This window comes from Apodemus sylvaticus, chromosome 22, assembly GCF_947179515.1.
Source record: "Apodemus sylvaticus chromosome 22, mApoSyl1.1, whole genome shotgun sequence".
Classification (NCBI taxonomy): domain Eukaryota; kingdom Metazoa; phylum Chordata; class Mammalia; order Rodentia; family Muridae; genus Apodemus; species Apodemus sylvaticus.
This window is the reverse complement of record NC_067493.1, coordinates 45,661,907-45,681,366: the sequence shown is the minus strand read 5'-3', so window position 1 is coordinate 45,681,366 and position 19,460 is coordinate 45,661,907. Positions and strand designations below refer to the sequence as shown.

General features: G+C 52.6%; 1 protein-coding gene across 3 annotated transcripts; it reads left to right on the top strand.

Moving 5' to 3' along the window:
• The first annotated feature begins 1,078 nt into the window (after window positions 1–1,078).
• On the top strand, window positions 1,079–19,140 carry Lrrc43 (leucine rich repeat containing 43). 3 transcript variants are annotated; one of them, XM_052168641.1, is made up of 12 exons: window positions 1,079–1,210; window positions 3,795–4,055; window positions 5,888–5,998; window positions 8,412–8,551; window positions 10,610–10,848; window positions 11,390–11,598; window positions 12,137–12,471; window positions 15,577–15,697; window positions 15,899–15,994; window positions 16,086–16,271; window positions 16,602–16,635; window positions 19,013–19,140. In XM_052168641.1, exons 1-12 carry the CDS (start codon window positions 1,079–1,081, stop codon window positions 19,138–19,140), a joined length of 1,992 nt encoding a protein of 663 aa, XP_052024601.1. The 3 variants fall into 3 exon arrangements, with proteins under 3 accessions (XP_052024601.1, XP_052024599.1, XP_052024602.1); XM_052168639.1 differs by having other exon boundaries at window positions 15,577–15,718; XM_052168642.1 differs by having other exon boundaries at window positions 15,577–15,718; window positions 16,602–16,613; window positions 19,013–19,132.
• Window positions 19,141–19,460: the final 320 nt, after the last annotated feature.

Below are 19,460 nucleotides of genomic sequence, written 5' to 3'. Positions count from 1 at the left end.
TGCTCTTCCAGGGGACCCCAGGTCAGTTCCCAGGACCGACATGGAAACTCATAACTGTAACTCCAGTCCTAGAGAATACAGAATCATCTTCTGGCTCCATAGACACCAGGATTGTACAAAGTTATGTGCAGGCAAAATACTCATACATATAAATGTTCAAAGGAGCAGAATGAAGTCTGGTGCATGATAAAACAGGGGGCACATGGGGGCAAATGCTTGGAGCCCCAGCACTCGGAGGCAGAAGCAGAAGGATCAGATCAAGGTGGTCCTTGGCTATCTAGTGAGTCTGAGACCAGCCTGGGATGACATCGTAAGTACTGTGAGAAGATATAAAGAACAAATCCTCTGGAGGATGCACAAGTGCATCGCTGTTTGCCCTTGGCTGGGCAGATGATACTACTGTGTTTGTTCTTTTCCAAGACAATGTTTCTCTACATAGCCCTGGCTGTCCTGAAACTCACTCTGTAGATCAGGCTGGTCTGGAACTCAGAGATCCGCCTGCCTCTGCTTCCCAATTGCTGGGATTACAGGTGTGTGCGACTATACCAGGCTTTGCCTCCTGGTTTTTAAATTGAGGCGAAATGATTAGATCACAGTGGTAAAAACCAGATTGCAGTTATACTGTGGATACACCAAAAATCACAGATTTGTGCCCTTGGAGTGAGTGAGTTTTATGGTACACAGATCATACATCTTGTTACATTTCCAGTTTAGAGTCATCTCCCATTAATTTCACCGATCACAAGGGGGGGACCCCTGCTGTGTGGAGGAGCATGGGGGATGGGGATGACAAGATAAGATTGGGTGATCTCCTAAATGGCGTCTTAAAATGTTTAACATCGGACTAATTTTTCTTTAGATCTGCCAAATGGGAACAACAGTCAGTACTTTCTACAGATTATCATCAGGATTATTCTCAGAGGCGTCCACCGCTTGCTGTTGCAAGGTACCTCAGCCAGCTTGGTAGGAGCTTAGCTGGGGTCTTTGATCCCGAGGAAGCTGGCTTCCACCTGCACACCGCACCCAGGGTAACGCGTCTGGCGGTTGCCTAGCAACGAGCCCCGTGTCCTCGCACAGCATGGAGACCAGGGAGTCCAGCACTAGCGACTACAGGCAGACCGAGGGCATACCCGGGACCTTGAGCACGGCTGTGCGTGAGCACCTGCGGAAGTTGTGTCTGCGCGAATTCCCGTGTGGCATCGGGAGCTGGGTGCGTGCCCCCATGGGGGAGGGGGTTTAGGAAGGGAAGGATCCAAGCACCGGCGGAGCTGGAACTGGATCAGAATAGCCGCAGGGAATATACTAAAGTGGGTGGTACCTAGCTGGGAGCTGGGCAGCCTAGGGGTCAGTACAAGTTTGAGGCCTGAAGGGAGGTTTGGGTGTGGTCATTTCAGCACTGGCTGATTTGAGTGTCCGGGTGAACTGTGAAGACTAGAACATCGAAGAAAAGCAGGGGCCAAGTGCCCACCTTGTCTTGGGGGAACCCACCCGGAATGGACTGACCCAGCACATTAGGCTGACCTTTGACCTCATGCTAGCCTGGAGCAGCTGGTTGGCCAAGCTCCAGGGCTCCCTAAGATTTAAAGAGCTTTGGTCTTGAACCATTTGCTCTACAGCCCCTCATGAAATGTGGAGAAAATGGTTTTCCCCCCTGTTCTGGGGCTACAGGGCGAGCTTTCCCAGGTCTGAGATCTCATGTGGGAGGGGCTTCTGCCCCTGCCCCTCCTTCTCTGTCCTTCTGGTCCATTCTTCTCATCCTTCTCCTAGCCCTGCCTCCCTTTCTCCTGCAGCAGTGCTGGAGGAGCCTAAGGTGCTGTGCAACCTCTGCCTTGCTTCCAGGCTGAGGGGAGACAGAGGGAAATACAGCCAAGGGCGTGGTCAGCACAGCTGGGAAAAACATCTGGCCCAACAGCGCCCGAAGGTCCCTTTCCCTATTCCTGCAGCTCGCACACTCGTCCTACTTAGTGCCTGAGGAACCAAGGTCATCAGCTCGCGTGCAGGTTGAAGGAATGCCTACTCTGTGCAAGGCACTGGGCTAAGTTTTAGGGCTTACAGCTCCGAGGGTGTGTCTAGAGGGAGAGGCATAGCTAAGAGTCCCATACGGTCTGAATGACTGTGTTACAACCACTGCTGGGAGGGGGTCAATTCTGAGGAGCGGACTCATCTTTTACTCACCAAAGCTTAAGTTTCACGGCCGCCTTCCTGCATCTTCAGAAAGTCTTCCTTCTGTGAGTTCTCAGCCTACCTTGCCCATCAAGCCTCCTGTCCACAGCTGTACAAAGGAAGATGCCAGGTCAAAACAAAATCTCCTTTTTATTTATTTTTAAAAGATGGATTACATTATTTATTTATTTATTTTGTTTTTTTGGATTTGGTTTTTTTCGAGACAGGGTTTCTCTGTATAGCCCTGGCTGTCCCAGAACTCACTCTGTAGACCAGGCTGGCCTCAAACTCAGAAATCCGCCTGCCTCTGCCTCCCAAGTGCTGGGATTACAGGTGTGCGCCACCATCGTCTGGCTGGATTGCATTATTTTTAATCATGTGTCTCTGGGCACGTGCATGTTAGCGCAGGTTCCCTCCGGCCAGAAGAGCACGTTGGATCTTCTGAAGCTGGAAGTTCGGGTTCTGGGAACTGAACTTGGGGCTTCTGGTGGAGCCACAAGCACTCTTAAATACTGCTTCAGCCTGGCAGTCTGCCTTGTCTTGGATGTTGAATGTCCCCAACTCTAGAGAAAAGTGAAAACAGGGACTTAGTCTTTGAACTCTTCTGTGTCTTGCTAAGTATGTGTCAATGACACTTAAGAGGCCGAGAGTTCAAAGTCAGCCTATGCCACACAGTGAAACTCTGGCCCCACAAATAGTGTACGCCAGGTGGCTGAGTCTTTTCTAGAATGCGCAAAGCCCGGGCTTGAGCATCTGCATCTCATCAGGCCCAGTGAGCGCTATATGCCTGTTGTCCCTGAGCTTGGGAGGTGGAAGCAGGATGATCAGGGGTTCAAGATAACCACCAGCTACTCAGTGAGTTCAAAGCCAGCCTGATCTACTTAAGACCCTGTCTCGAACAAGCAGTCCCGACCAGTAAGCTGGCTCAGTGTGAGAAGGCACTTCCTGTGAAGCCCAGTGTCTGAGTTTGATCCCTGGGAAACACTTGGTAGCTGGAGAGAGCCAATTCTTGGCACACTGTTCTCTGAGCCTGTGATGGCGAGTCCTGGTTGTCAACTTGACCGCATCTGGAATTGACTAAAATCCAAGTGGCTAAGCATGTTTGTGAGGGACTTTTTTTTTCTTAATTAAGTCATCTGAAGGGAGAAAACCCACTTTCAATTCAGATCTTATGAGGCGGCACGATCTCCCTTTATCTTGGCCACACTTTCTGGTGGCAGCTGTCTAAAGGACACGGAAGGAGGAAGCTAGCTCTCTGCCTACTCGCTATTGCTGACAAGGCCATTCCTCCCCTGCCATTAGAGCTGCTTCAGGCTTTGGCATTACTGAAGACGTGCTGAGACCTCCAGCCTTGTAGATGGAACCACTGGATTCTTGGCCCTTCCACTGGCCATTGTTGGAGTGGCTGGACCACAGCCTATAATCCTTTCTAATACACATTCTAATAAATCCCCTTTAACCTGGGGAGTGTGTGTGTGTGTGTGTGTTTCCATATTCTATAATTTCAGTTCCTCTAGTGAACCCAGAACCCTGTCTAATACATGCACCTGCTATGGTGAACGCATGTCTACATGCACCCTGACACAACACGATAAATAAATGTGCAAAGGCTTCCCTCTCCACCTCTGCAGAATAAGTCACGATTTCTTCCTAAAAAATGTCGAACCTGGAGGGAATTGACCCCCAAGGATGAGGAGACAGTGGTTCCCGAGGAGGAGACCGTGGAGGCCCTGCTGGGCCTGGTACGCAGCAACCACTCTCCTTGGGCTATGCTGAAGGATTCCAGTGTGGAGGACCGTTTCCTGAGAGAACTGGCCATCCGGAATCCACAGATGATCAAAGACACTTTCTTCTACTCCTACTTCCGGTCCTTGCGGGTGGTGGACAAGGGGGTAAGTGCTGTGTGACCACAGGAAGGAAGAGAGCAGCTGGGTGAGCGTCCATGGCTGTTCTGTCTGTCTGTCTGTCTGTCTCAACTCCAGAGGAGGTCAGTTCTATATCTGCTATGGCTGGCTCCTTGTATACTCTAGGCCTTCCTTTTAAAGAACCCCGTGTTTCTTTTTTACTTTAAAGTGTGAAGAGAGGGCCTGGGGTGGCCAGCTGACGGCAAGCAGGTCTGTTTTCTTTTCCCTTTCTTTCTTTTTTTCTTTTTCTTTTTCTTTTTTTTTTGGTTTTTTTTTTGTTGTTGTTGTTGTTGTTTTTTGTTTGTTTGTTTTTTGTTTTTTTTTTCGAGACAGGGTTTCTCAGTGTAGCCCTGGCTGTCCTGGAACTCACTCTGTAGACCAGGCTGGCCTCGAACTCAGAAACCCACCTGCCTCTGCCTCCCAGGTGGTAGGATTAAAGGCGTGCGCCACCAATGCCCTGCTAGGTCTGTTTTCGAAAAGCTGTCATATTAATATGACATAGAAACCAGCAAGGACGCTCACCCTCCCTCCTCCTGTGACCCATTTCCAAACCATTTTGTCTGGGCCTTTTGGAGTCCTGGGCAGACACCCTCCAGTCTAGGCAACCTGGCAGCCTTGGTCACTGTAAGAGGGAAGGCCAAGCAGGAGGGCTTCTGATGTCCTTGAGGCCACAGGACAACTGGGATTCCTGGGGAAGGCGATGAAGCAGCTGGCCGGCCCTGCTCTGTCTGACCCAGAGTAATTCTGGAAGACCAGGCAGGTCAACTGTCACATGATTTTCTTGGGCAGATGTAAAGTTTAACTGGAAGCACCGATAGCCCTGAGAACCGACTCTCTGAAGTTCATGTTGATGAGTGTAATGTGTTTACGGAGTTGCCCTATAGAATAGCACCCCCCTCCCATCCACACCTCCCCCTACACCACTTCCCGAAGCCTCTCTTGTTCGGCTCTGAGTCCTCAGAGGGACCTGAATAAACTAAAGTAGCAGAGATAACTACAGGGTTCAGACTACAGGGTGCAGACAAAATCAGCATGCTGGTGAATATTTATGGATGCCCCAAGACCTCTGGGGGGTCTCAGGAGACACTGCCTAGCTAGCAGAGGGAAGCCTGGCTTGCATAGCCCACACAGGAGCTTGCCACAGCTGGGATCACCCTGAAGGCCACTGCCCGGGCGGCAGCAGTCATTCCTTAGGCTTGTGTGGCTAAGGTAGGGACAAGAAACGATTCTTGTTTTCCCTAGAGTCCTGTGATCCAGCACAGGGAGGACACAGGACACTGGCCTAGAGATCCGAAGCTTGCTTTTAGAGTCAGGGCAGGGCTGGGAGCAGCCCTTAAAACCCTTGAGAACCATGCCATGTGGGCGGTGGTGTGGAAGGAGAAGACAGTGTGCAGCCTGGGACTCAGAATAGTTGAGCAATTGTGGTGCTTTGGGAGATGCCCCCACCCCACCCCAGGCTCAGATATCTGGACACCTGAGGTTCTCTAGTTGTCTAGGGAGGCTGTGGAACCTTTGGGAGAAGGTGTAGCTTTGCTGGAGGAATCGTATCATCGCTTCACCTCATTTTCTTGTTCTCTCTGCTTCCTGTGTGTGGTGTGAGTGTTAGCTTCCCACTCCCGATTCCATGCCTTCCCCTCTGTTGTGGATATCTCACAACCATAAGTTTAAATAAACTCTTCCTGGCGTTGCCTTGTCTTGGCGTTTTGTCCCAGCAGCAGAATAGTAGCTAACACAGCTGTTACCCTCCCGACATGAATGAGCTCTCTGCTCCAGCGCTGCCTGGCTCACCAGAGCCTCAGTTTCCCTTCCTTTTCTTGCAGGTGAGTCTGGTGGATAAAGACCTCTTGAAATTTCTAAAGCTCGAGGAGTTGGTTCTGAGCGCCAATAAAATCGAGGAGATCGATGCTAACAATCTGCCCCCGACATTGAAGGTACGCGTTCTTAGAGTCCTGGTGCTGCCCCTAGCCTGTCCTGCACAGCTCTAGCAAGGGTGGCCGTGTGCTAAGACGCAGCCCCTGGCCTTTAAAACACAGACCATGTTCCTCAAAATGTTACATATTCCTCTTGGACTCAGCAATTCCCTTCTTTCCACGGTGTCTGCCCACAAGAACTGAAGGACGCCGGCAGGCTCTGTTTACCAGTGTTCTCAGCCCTCGTACTCACAGCAGCCAGGAAGTGGGAATGACCTCGTACCCGTGCCTGACGAGCGATTGAGCAAAGTGTGGTCTCTCCATGCAGTGGAGTATTTCTCACTTACAGACAAGGAAGGGCATTTGAGAGTCACCTAAAGAGATCACACTAGAGAAAGAAGCCAGACTGTAAAAGAGAGACAGAGCTTATGTATAATTGTACTTAGTAAAATATGCAGAAGTGCAAAGCCCACAGAAACAAAAGCTAGTAGAGTCACAGGGGCTAGGAAGGCCCAGGAGAAGTCACTGCTTGGTGGTCTTCCTCCTCCCTTTCTTTCTCAGACATCTGTTTGAGGTGAAGATGGTAGTTGGCATGTGAATTATATATTTGAAGCGGCAAATCTGCCTACAGTTCACCATGTTAAAACAGTAGGCGAGGGGCGGTGGTGCAGTCAGTAGGCAGATTGCCTTGCAAGCATGAAGACTTGAGTGGGTCTCCCTCCATGTGAAACACACTAGATGATGTGGTTTGTGGTTCTTATCTCAGTGGTGGGGAGACAGAGGCAGAGGGATTGTTGAAACTCTCTGGCCAGCCAGCCTGTCTACCTGGTAAGTTCCAGGTCAGTAGAAGACTGTCTCAAAAACAAAAACAAAAACAAAACAAAACAAAAAACACCCCCCCAAATAAACAAACAAAAAAACACAAGGCAAGTGGATTCTAAGCTGAGGCTGACTTCTGGCCTCCATACACATGCTTGCATGCACACAGGTACACACACACACACACACACACACACACACATGTACACATATGTGAACACACACACACAACAGATAAAAGGTTAGGCCAGACTCTATCATGAGTCTTCAGCTGAGTTTATCCAAATGGCCCCCACTGAAGTTCAGCACTGAGAGAGGCGGCCTTAGTGGCTTGTCTCCATTATGCCGGGGTCCATGTCTACCCCTGTGTCTTGCCACGGATTGAGAGGGTGTGAAGGTAGGTCTGGAGACGGTAGCACAAGCCCTTAACCCCAGCACTCAGGAAGCAGAGACAAGCAGATCTCTGAGTCGGAGGCCAGCCTGGTCTATAGGGAGAGTTCCAGGATAGCCAAGGCTACACAGAAAAATCCTGTCTCAAGAAAACCCAGCAACAACAAAAAATTGACCCCCTGTGGCCAGGTATGGTGGTGCACGCCTGTAATCCCAGCACTTGGGAGGCAGAGGCAGGTGGATTTCTGAGTTCGAGGCCAGCCTGGTCTACAGAGTGAGTTCCAGGGCAGCCAGGGCTATACAGAGAAACCCTGTCTCGAAAAAAAACCAAATCCAAAAAACAAAACAAAAAAAATTGACCCCCTAACCACTGCTCCCCCTTCCACACTGTAAGAAACCTTCCACTTTAGCTGCAGTGTGTTCTTCCTGCTCTACCAGAGAGAAGGTGTTGCTGTGTATGTAGCCCAGGCTGACTCTGAACTTACAGCATAGCTCAAGCTAGCCAGGAACTTGAGAGCCTTCTGTTTCAGGATCCTGAGCCCTGGGTTATAAGGACATGGCACCTCCCCTACTCTCCCTATGTTAATTTTTTATTTTTAATTGTATTATTATGTCTGTGTATGGGGGGGCACGTGTGCCACGGTGCACTGTGGATCAGAGAACAGCTTTATTGGGAGTTGGGTCTCTCCTTCCACCTTGGGATTTGGGAATGGAACTCAGATCATCCAGTGTGTGCAGCCAATGCCTTTATCTGCCCTCCCCGCCTAACCCCACCCCCTTCACCCCACACTCGCACCTTTCTTTTTCTTTTTCTTTTTCCTTTCCTTTCCTTCTTTCTTTTCTTTTCTTTTTCTTTTTTTTCTTTTTCTCTTCTGAGACGGGGTCTCGTGTATCCAGCCTAGTTTCAGACTCACTATGTGTCAAAGGTGATCCTGAACTCTTTGCGCTTCGGTCTCTACCTCTCAAATACAGGGATCAAGGAGCCTCCCACCACACTGGTATCAAGTGCTGCGATGGCACCCAGGGTCCCGTGAATGCCGCGCAGACTCTCACCAACGGAGTTTCACCCGGCTTCTTACTGTATTATTTAAAGCCGGGCTCCATAGGAAGGTGGAGGCAGGCGACTCAGATTCCCTTCCTGTGTTTCTCAGGGCAGGAGTAGGTGCCTGCCCGCCGGGGTGAGCCAGACAAACCCCTCCGGTCATGGCCAATGCTGTCTCCTCAGGTGCTGGAGCTGTACGGCAATTTGATCACCAGCATGGAGTGTCTGTGCTCATCGCCGCCCCCAAAACTGCAGCACCTGGGGCTAGGCCACAACAAACTGCTGGGCCCTTTGGAGAGTTTGTATGTCACCTCCCACAACTGGTAACTTGGGAGCATGGATGGAAGGAGGGAGCCACAGGTGTGGGTGACTGACCCCGGGGGACTTGGCTTCGCTTTTTCCATAACTCCTACAGGGCTGCTAACCCACTCTCTGATTTCACCCTCGGTCACACTGAAGCTCCGGGATGCCCGGGGCCTCTGGGGATGAGTGTGATCCGCAGCTCATGAGGGGCCCTCAGCTTGGCTCTGTGACGGTTGCCTCGGGTGGTGCTTTCCATCTGGGGGACACGGAGCAGCACTCGGGACCTCCAGCTGCTAGATACTAGTCCCCCGCCTCTCCCTGCCCTTCCTTGTGGTAATCACAACATCTCCAGGCAGAGCCCAAGCCCTCTGAGGGGCAGGGTCACCCCAGGCTGAGAACCACTGTCCTGGGGTGCTCTCCTGTTGCTGAACACCCACGGGGCCTTTGCAAGGAATTCCCCACCCTCAGAGGTTCTTGTATCCTCGGAAATTTAAAATCTGAAATATGAGACGAGACCCCAGGCCAGTTATAAAAGGCCGTCCCATCACGTCATGTGTCACGTGTCACGTGTCACAGGGACCTGAGCAGAAGGATGGCCTCTGAGGGAAGCTGGCAAAAGCTGCTGCCTGAGGGCGGTCCGTGTGTTTTACAATGCCTCTTCCCCTCCCGGTTCCCCCATTCGCCTTTCTTTTTAAGACAGAATCAAGTGTAGCCAAGGCTTGCCTCAAACTCTATATGCAGCCCCCCTTCTCCCTCACCCCCCACCCCAATATCCCAAGGATGGCCCAACCACTCCCTCTCGGAGATGCAAGAGGCGGCCCTCTCTGGCTGAGCTCCTGGCTCCCTCCCTCCTCCGCTATTCTCAGCCAATCTGCACAGTCTCCATCTCCCCGGGATTCCCTCCTTCCCTTATCAGCAAGCGAGACATACAGGAAACCACAACTCGGTCTTCCTGGAAGAGCCAACTTAGGTTCACACCGTTGACAAGGATCTGGCTTGCGATTCGGAATGCATACCATCGCCTTGGGCTGCGTGCCAGATCTGGGGCTCACAGAAGACCTGTGAAACCGCACATCATCCACTGCTTTAGGGTTCAAAGGGGGGACTCTTTCCCGGGAACCCGCTTCTCCCCGGTTCTCTCGAGATAAGATGACATTAGGCAGGGCCTGTGATGATCCCCTGCTGGGTTCCACCTGCCCTTTCCCGGGGACTGGCCAGCAGCCATCATAGCAGAATAGGCCATTGGAAGGAGAGAGAGTGGGGAGGCTGGGTTCAGCCTGTGGAGACAGCCCTGGGTGACCGTGACAGGCAGTGTGATTCCCTGGAGTGTGATTGCTTGGAGCTGGACTCAGCTTGCCCTGTGGTTTGTAGCATCGGGCGGAGATCTGCCTGCTCCTGATCTTGGTCTCTGTACTAGAGGCCCAGGCTGCAGTCTCAGCCGCTCACACCGGCATACTCTTTCTTCTCCCATATCATCTGGAGCAGTGGTTCTCAGCCTTCTAATGCTGTGACCCTGTAACATAGTTCTCCATGTTGTGGGCCCCCCAACCATAACATTCATAACAATGACTGCTACTGTTATGAATTGTAATGTAAATAACTGATATGCAGGATATCTGATATACAACCCTTGAGAAAGGTTTGCTAGACTCCAAAGCGGGTTTCAACACACAGGTTGATAACACTGGTCTTAAAAAAAAAAAATGAGCTGACAGGCTCCCTGTGACCATGGCCATTATGGCTTGGAAGAAAAACTTCCAGCTCGGTATCTCTGGATGCCAAAGCCCGGTGCACACCCACCTTACTCCCTTACGAACGCTGCTACTGTGACTTCCAGCATGTATGTCAATGGGGAATGTTCTAGAGGCACAGCACCAGGCCGATAGCCCACCAAGAGGGAGGTACGGTGGCCGTGAGGTGGGGAGGGCTCTGGGAATCCATGAGCACAGGCTGTGTTCTGGACAGAAAGGAGAAGCAGGCTCAAGAGCTAATCTGGGTACGGGACAGAACAAGGTGTGTGGCCAGCGTGCTGTCCCTCTGTTCGCTGACCTAAACCAGCATTTTGTCCAACCTCCCAGGCCCCAACTCGTCTCCCTGGACCTCGGCTTCAACGACCTGACAGACCTGCAGAACATGATACTGGGTCTCAGTACCTTGAGGCACCTGAGGCTCCTAGTGCTGCAGGGGAACCCACTGGCTCTGGTGCCTTACTACCGCGGCTTTACGGTGGACAGCCTGGCACGCCTTTGTGTGCTAGATGACATCACCGTGTCTCCCAGTGAGAAGCACCAGTTCCGGGGACTCAACATTCACGGTGGTAGGTACAGGTCACACAACCCAGCCTCTCCTTTGCCCACGTCCTATAAACTAGCCAGAAGCTCCCCTTTTGGCCTTGACCCTGGTCAGGTACACTAAGCTACCTTGGTTTGGGCTTTTTCTGTGTAGGACCCCTGCGGTAGGGATTCTGGCTTCTTCAGCTCTTTGTGAATCTTCTTTCTATGGTAGCTTGAGATCGCCCCCTTGTGGCTCATGGTATAAGGTGCATCCGAGCCCTTTGAAGGTCTGGGTCACAGTGCCACCTGGTAGTAGCTACAGCCGCGGGCACCAGCTGACGCCACAGATATTTCCCTTTTCCTTCTCCCAGAACTCTCACGGCAACGCACCTCTTAGCACACCCATTTGGCAGATAGTAAAACCAAGGCTTCATGGCATCTAATGGCTTACCCTTTAGTTACTCTGACAGAACTCGGCAGAGTGTCTTCTCTCACTCTAGAGGTGGGGTTGGGGTGGGCGTCTGGTGACCCATGCCGCTCTCCAGCCCAGCCGCTCAGCCTTGTCCCTGTCATCACTCCTTGCAGACCTGTTGGCACGTGAGGCCCAGTTTGTGGTGACTATTGGAAATGTCAGGGGGGTTCTGGACAGCTCTATCTTGGACCCGGAGCCAGGACCTGAGGGCCCCTTCATCAGCTACAGCTACTACGTGACCTATGACTTCGTGGAGGATGAGGACAGGGAAGGAGGCGCAAGCAGGGTAGAGGAGACACACCGGGATAGCGTTCTGGATGAGGTGTGTCCTGCGGTCCCGGGAGCGGAGTGGACCTCACGCAAGTCTGTGGGCTTTTGTGTGCATACAGAGAGCAGTTTCTCAGGGTCCAGGGAAGTCTTTAGCATAGACTCATGCCCCTCTCCATGCAGGGAACTGGGTTCTGCCTGATACCCCTTCCCCTGGGCAGGACGAGGCTCAGCCATGCCTGCTTCCTGTCCCTGGTCCAGCTGACCCTGACAGGGAGGCAGTGCAGTGTTACGCTCCGGCCAGCTCTGTTCCTGGCCTCACTCGACAATTTTCACCATGTCTCCCGCACAACCTCTGCATCTCAGGCCAACCCAGGCAGAGAAGTGTTCTCTGCACAGACAGCCTTTGTTTCCCCTTCACCCTAAACTTGTGCATCCGGTCATGTTTTCGGTTCCTGTAGGGCTAACACGCCTGCCTGGCATGCTTACGACCTTGAATTCCCATCTGCAACACCACGGATTCAGAAGCGTATCCAGGCACAGCCTACACTCCTTGGGATAACAGTCTAACCGTGTTCTGTCTTTGCTGGCAGATCGACAAGCCTTTCTCTAGCCCAGATGAAGAGGACCAACAGGAGGGTCTGTTGGAGCCCTTAGAGTCCCAGAGCCAGGGCCGCCACCGCCACCGAGGCCGTCAGAGGTTTCGTCCAGACTCTGTTGAGGAGGGGTCCAAGGATCTGTCTGAGTTCATAGCTAAGGAGATGAACCAGATGGCTGAGGACTCGGGCGAGTCTGGGATAACAGAGATAGACGAGTCGGAGACAAGCATTTCCATCCACTCGGCCCCGCTGCCACAGTCCGTTGACTCTTCAGAAGAGCTGTCGAAGCTGCGGCCACGGATAGACGTACGGCTCTGTCCATCCCCAGGGTAAGGGCAGGAGGTGGCTGGGGGGGTGCATGGAGCATCTGCGGTTGCTGCAAGCTGGGGCCGCCCCCTTGCAGCTTCCCTTAATCTTCACAAAGCACAAAGAACCAAGCAGGGCCTTCCTAGCAGCTGAGTCTGAAGGCTCTGAGCTAGAGGCAGGTATGGGCTCAGCCACAGACCTTTCTTTTCTGAAGCTCTAACCTTCCACTTAGTACAACTGAGTCCCCTGGATGCCGGGGCAACCACCATTCTCTGAAAGGCTGACTTCCCTGTCAACAGAGGGCAACGGGACAGTTTCCACCAAAAACTCTTGGAACTGATTCTTATAGCTTTTCTTAAAAACAAACAAAAACAAAAAAAACCAAAAAAAAAAAAAAAAAAAAAAGAACCCTCACTTTCTGTGTGTGAGTGTGTCGTGTGTGTGTGTGTGTGTGTGTGTGTGTGTGTGTGTCTAATGCCTCAGGAGTCAGAAGACCCTCTGGAATTGGAGTTCTAGCTAGTTGTACACTGCTATGTGCACACTGGAAACCAAACCCGGGTCTTCTGCAAGAGCAGCAGCTCCTCCCCTCTCTCCACCCCTCCTTCAACTTTTCAGTCTGGGGCGTGTTCTTCTAAACTGGGCCTAGGGCAAGGCGTGCAAGGCTAAAGGCGGTGGGTTTTGGTCTGCAGCGTTTTCAGTTCTAGAGGCTGAAGCAAAGGTATCGTATCATACTAGTCGACAAGTAGAGCTCCCACCCCCACCCCACCCTGCCCCAGCCCTCTTTTCTCTTTGTATCTGGATACATAGTAAGTCAACAACTTAACAATAATTCTTTTAAGATGATGTCTGCTGGAGATGCTTGCGCAAGCCCAGGGGTTCTGTTTTCAATGGAATCTGGTCAGGTGGGCACCCATCGCCTGACACCTCCTACAGTCTAGACCCAGTGGACTCTGATCCTGTCAGAGAATGCTGGGAACCTTTCAGACCCGAGCTCTTGGGTTGTGGAGATGGCTCGGTGGGTGAAGTGCTTGCTGTGCAGGCATGAAAACCAGAGTCTGTGTCCACAGAACCAGGGTAAAAGCTGGGTGGGTATGGCCCGGGACCCCAGCATGTGGAAGGCAGACAGAATCCCTGTGGCAAGCTGGCTAGCCAGAACAGATAAGACAGCGAGCCCCAGTTTCAACAAGAGAACTGCCTTGAGATATGCAAGGTGGAGGATGGCCAGGGAAGACAGACACCTCACACTAACTGTGGTCCTCACATGTGTGCACGCCTTCTGTGTGCTAGGGTTATAGGGGCACCCCACTATACCCAGCCCTTAGATGCCATCTTTGTGCTATTTTTTGTTTCTCTTAATACTTTTTAATGATGTCTGATTGGTTCGTGAAATTTCCTTTCCTATCCTTTTTGTTTTGTTTTGTTTTGTTTTGTTTTTCCAAGACAGTGTTTCTCTGCGTAGCCCTGGCTGTCCTGGAACTCACTCTGTAGACCAGGCTGGCCTTGAACTCAGAAATCCTCTGCCTCTGCCTCTCCAGTGCTGGGATTAAAGGTGTGCGTCACCACTGCCCGATGTTTCTTTCGGATATTTTTATTAACTGTCTCTCTCTCTCTTTTTTTTTAAGAAGATCGGGTCTCATGTAGTCCATCCTGGCTTTGCACTCATTGTGCAGCTGTGGCTCTGCCCTTGATGTCCCGTCTCCTCCTCTCCCTTCCCAGTGCTGGGTGCGCCGCCACCGCACCTGGTTCTGTGTGGTGGAGACGGCGGCGGGCTTCAGGGCTCTGTGCACACAGGCAAGCGCCCACCACCTGAGCCGCGTGCTCAGCTCTCTGGGACCCATTCTGTTCTAAGGTCTGGTTTTTCTTCCTGCTATTCGCTCGGTCATGTGGACAGACTAAAGTTGACAGTTTTACCTTAGCAGAAAGTCTATTTGCAAGGCTGGCTGGGGTCTGGAACCCATCCCTGGCAAGATTAGAATCCTCCTCAACCCTGCCTGGGGATACCGCTCAGTCTTACCTCACACAGTTTGCTGGGGCTGAGTCAGGGTGACCACTGGGATGCCAGGTCCCTCCACCATTATCTCAGATCAGAACTCTGGAGCCTTGATACCATTTGGCCCCTGCTGTCTGGCCTCTGCCTCCCCTCTCCAGATCTGACCAGATATGGATTCTGTGTCGAGTCACAGCATTTGCCTTTCCATTTCCTTCTCATTTCTCTGAACGTGATGTGTTTTCGAGGTCTGCGCGTGCTGCAGCATGGGTCAGATTTTCTTCTGTGTAGAGTCCTCCATTGGTGGAGAGACCTTGGTCCGCTCATCCTCCTGCTCAGCCGTGCTTGTGGGACACCAACAGGAACACAGTCTAAGATAAGGGTCTCAGCCCATGTTTCTCTGGGGCAGTGGCTGTGGCTCTCAGACTCCTGGGCACCTAGAAGCTTCTGGGAACCTCAAAGGGTTGAGAATGGGGGCTCCCACCCTCCTGTGTATCCAGATGCCACTAGAGATCTTGAGGAGTTGGGACTGGCCTCAGGCCTACAATGATCGTGGAGGTTGGGAGTCGGGGATCCAGCTTAGCTTAGGTGAGTGCCAAGAGTGTGGAAGGGTCTTCAGCAGGAGACTTAGGTGTGGCTCTGTATGACCGAAGGTCTCCCCCGAGGAGGTTCTTGATGAGGGAGACCGTCCTTGTTTGTCCAAACTGTTTCCGGGCTTATTCAGGGTGAACCAGAGATTAAATACCTTTTGCGAGAAGGGTTGCCCAGAAAGGACTTCACTGGCTACACTCGGGGCCCTTAGATATGTCATTAGCATGGAGAACTCTAGGCTCTATGCTGCATGACCAGCTGTCACGGTCCTCTTAGTGGGGTGTCATGGTCACGGGCTCCAGGATAGGAAGGAATCCGGATTGGAGCTAATTTGAACTCCTGCCGTTCTCAGTTCTGAGGTGCACTGGGGTTCGGTTCTTTGCTATTTAACTACCTTCCCAGTCCTGTCTGGTGGCACGGTCCGCTGCCCCGCACCTCACCTCACCATTCATGAGCGCTTGCTGTCTTCCCGGGTGTCCCCTGGCAGCCTGGCCCCCATGCTGTCAAGCACAGCACCTGCCACTTACGCCACACGTCTCTCCCTCCCAAGGACAGTCCTCTTCAACACCGTGCACAAGCCCTGGGCCGACGTCATCCCTTGCACCTACGAGATGAAGCACAGCCTGAAGGAGCTGATCCGGGTCAAGGCCTTCCTGCTGGCCGGGACCACCGTGAGCATCGTGGAGGAGAAAGTGAGCATCCAGGGCGCGCTGGCCTCCCCTGGGCTAGCGGAGCTCCCCTCACGTCACATCCCCGCCTGCCTCTCCGAGCCTTGACCTTTCCAGAAAGGACAAGACGAGATCGCGCGCGTGCGGTGGGGCCCTGGTAGCCAGGGTCCTGTGCTCAGCTGAAGGCTTCATCTTGTTATCTAGATCCTCTCCTGGCCGGTGGTACCAACTCCTGTCGAGAGTCCCTCACCTGCCAAGAAGGGGAAAGAAGACAAAAAAAAGAAAGAAGAGGCCGCCAAGGTGACGGCAAGACCTGCGTGGGCCATCGCAGGGCAGGGAGGGGAGTGTGGCCCAGTCTTCCTCATACCTGTGTTCCCGGCCTTGCCCACAGGATAAGGGCCTCAAGAAGAAAAAGGAGCCACCCAAGGAACTGCGCCAGGACCCACCGGTGCTGAGTGTGCTGGGCAGCGGGCTGGTGTACCTGGAGCCCTTGCTGGCGGGGGAGCCAGTGGTGTCCACTGTGTGTAATTTTGGGGTGGTCCGCACTCTGGAGACTGACAGGCTCACACATGCCAGGGTACTAAGGGGTTCTTGCTGTTTTGTCCTGGCTTCCCCTCTTTATGGGAAGCTTGGTGGGCCAGGCAGGGGTGTGGTGTGGCCGGGAGTGGCAGCACTCTGGAGGGTCCCTGGTTGTATGTCAGGGCTGCTGGGCACTTTGCTGGTCACTGGTGTGGTGACACCTCCTCCTCAAATGTGGTCCAGGCCAGCCACCTTCCTCGTCAGGAGCCTTCTCCCCCAGTTCCGGGGATGAATTCATAGCCCTGGGAGGGGTGGCTCTTCCCCATTGTCAGCCTCAGGGTCGGCATCTGCTCCAGCAAACAACTGGTTTTGTGGTTCTTTCTCTCAGGACTCAAAGAAGGTAAAGAAAACCCAGAAAAAAGGTAAGACCTGCCAGTGCCACGGAGGGCAGGGTGGGGACAGAGACGCTGCCAAGGGGCCGTCCCGGATATAGTGCCCCAGGAAGGAAAGGACCGAGGATCGCTCCTGTCCAGCACAGAAGCAAGTCCAGATCTTCTCTGTGGCCTAAGACAGCTGCAGGCTGTGGTGTTCTGGGGAAGGTGTTGGAGCGGGGATGGGGCGGGGCGGGGATGGGCTGATTCTATGAGCACCCGCACTTCTCTGGCAAGTCTTGTATCCTTCCTTCACACCCACCAGCCCCTTCCTCCCTCCATCCTCCCTTCTTTCTTTCCTTCCTTTCCTTTTTTTTTTTTTTTTTTTGTTGTTGTTGTTTGTTTGTTTCTCAGAGTCCATACTGGCCTTGGGGGAGGGGTGCTGTTATTGTTGAGTCAGGGTCTCTGCCTCCCTTATCGGCCTGAAACTCACTCCGTAGACCAGGCTGGCCTTGAACTCAGAAATCCTTCTGCCTCTGCCTCCCAAGTGCTGGGATTAAAGGCGTGCACCCCTTCCCCCCCCCCCCCAACCCCTGCCCGGCTCCTCTCTCTTTTTAGACCTGGTGTCATGTAGCTTAGGCTGGTCTTGAACTTGCTATGTAACTAAAGATGGCCTCAAACTCCTGATCTTCACACCTCCACATTCTCACTGCAGATGTGCGCCATCACACCCGACTTCAGGATTTCATTACATTTTTTTTTTTTTAAGATTTATCATACACACACACACACACACACACACTGTAGCTGTACTGATGGTTGTGAGCCATCATGTAGTTGCTGGGGATTTGAATTCAGGACCTCTGCTTGCTCTGGTTGGCCCTGCTCGCTCAGGCTTAAAGATTTATTTATTGTTATATCTAAGTATAACAATACTGAAGACACTGTAGCTGTCTTCAGACGCACCAGAAGAGGGCGTCAGACTTCATTACGGATGGTCGTGGGCCACCATGTGGTAGCTGGGATTTGAACCCAGGACCTTCTCACCAGCCCTGGGTTTCTTTATTATTTAGAAACTATCTGGGAGGAGGAGGTAAGAGGAGAAGGGCCGCAGGGCCAGCCCAGACTACATAGCGAGTCCCAGGACAACCAGGGCTTCAGAGACCCTGTCTCAAAAACAGACCACCACCAATTAAAAAAAAAAAAACCTGCAAAATATTCACAGCTTTCCCCTTTTGTGCAGCTCTGGGGATCAAACCCAGGGCTACAAAAAGTCCTCACAGATTGAGCTGCATCCTCAGTGTCTTTTTTTCTCTTTACATTGTGTGTGTGTGTGTATGTGTGTGTATACACACGTGGGCTGTGCTTGCATGTGGAGCTCAGAGGGACAAGTGGGTTCTAGGGACCAAACTCAGCTCCTCAGGGTTGGCAGAAAGCAGCTGATTTCTCTCTCTCTCTCTCTCTCTCTCTCTCTCTCTCTCTCTCTCCCTCTCCCTCTCCCTCTCCCTCTCCCTCTCCCTCTGTCCACCCCAAATGCTGCTCCCTCCAGTTTCCTCCCACAGAGCCCCTCCCCCTTTCCTCTGAGAGGGTGGGACTTCTCTTGTGTATCCCACCCACCCTGGTGCATCAAATCTCTGCAGGATTAGAAGGAACCCTGTTAGGGAATGAATACCACAGTCAGGCTGCAGCCTTAGGGGAGAGCCTCTGCTCCAGTTGTTGGGGGACCCACATGGACACTGAATTGCATGTCTGCTATATTTGTGCTGGTGTATGCTCTTTGGTTGGTGGTCCAGGTTAGTTGACTCCGTTGGTCTTCCTGTAGGGTTCCTAGTCCCTTCACGGCCCTCAGTCCTTCCCCTTATTCTTCCAAAGGATCCCCAACTTCTGTCCAATGTTTGGCTATGAGTATCTACATCTGTTTCAGTCACCTGCTACATAGAGCCTCTCAGAGGGCAGTTATGCTAGGCACAATAGAGTATCAGTAATAGTCAGGGGTTGGTGCTTGCCCTTGGAATGAGTCTCAAGTTGGGCTGGTTGTTGGCCTTTCCTTCAGTCTCTGCTCGTCTTTGTTCCTGCATTTCTTTTAGGAAGGACACATTTTGGGTCAAAAGTTTTGTGGGTGGGCTGGTGGCCTTACCCTTCCACTGGGGGTCCTGTGAGCTACAGAGGTGGGCCCTTCAGGTTCCCTGTCCCGACTCTTAGCCATCCTGAAAGAAGCACATTTCTTTTGCAACTCAAACAGTCGGGGCTTATTGAATCAATGTACTCTTGATTGCAGTTAACATACTAGATCTCTTTCGGAAGCTGAGTTCCTCTAGGTTGAAGAACAGGGCTTGAATTCCCGGATGAGGAAATGGGCTCAGGGTCGGGAAGACCTGCAGCCCATTTGTCCCTTAGGACTCATCTGCTCGCACTTATATTTTCTCAGATAAGTCAAAAACAGCGGCTCCAACCATGGAAAGCGGGTACCAGCCCGAGCCCCTGTCGGTGGAGGTCCAGATCCAGCTGCACCAGTACCGCTCGGTGGAGGAAGCATTCCTTAGCTTGATTGACTAGCAGGGAGAATAAAGGCTGCTCTGCAGCCAGAGCTCGAGAGTTTGTGTGGCCACTGGCCGGGAAAAGGGGCGCGGCGCTGACAGCCCAACGGGCGTGGGAAAGTGCCACCAACCCACCTGTCCGTCGGACTGTAAGGTGGGGCAGAGCCCGTGGCTCCGCCCCACTGCGAAGCCCCGCCCACCCTGAAGTTCCTCCCCCGAAGAGCCCCGCCCTTGCTCCACTTGGAGCTCCGCCCTCACTCATTGCCCCGCCCTCACTCATTGCCCCGCCCTCCCGTGGCCCCACCCCTGAAGCCCCGCCCAGCGGGATTCCTAGCAGGC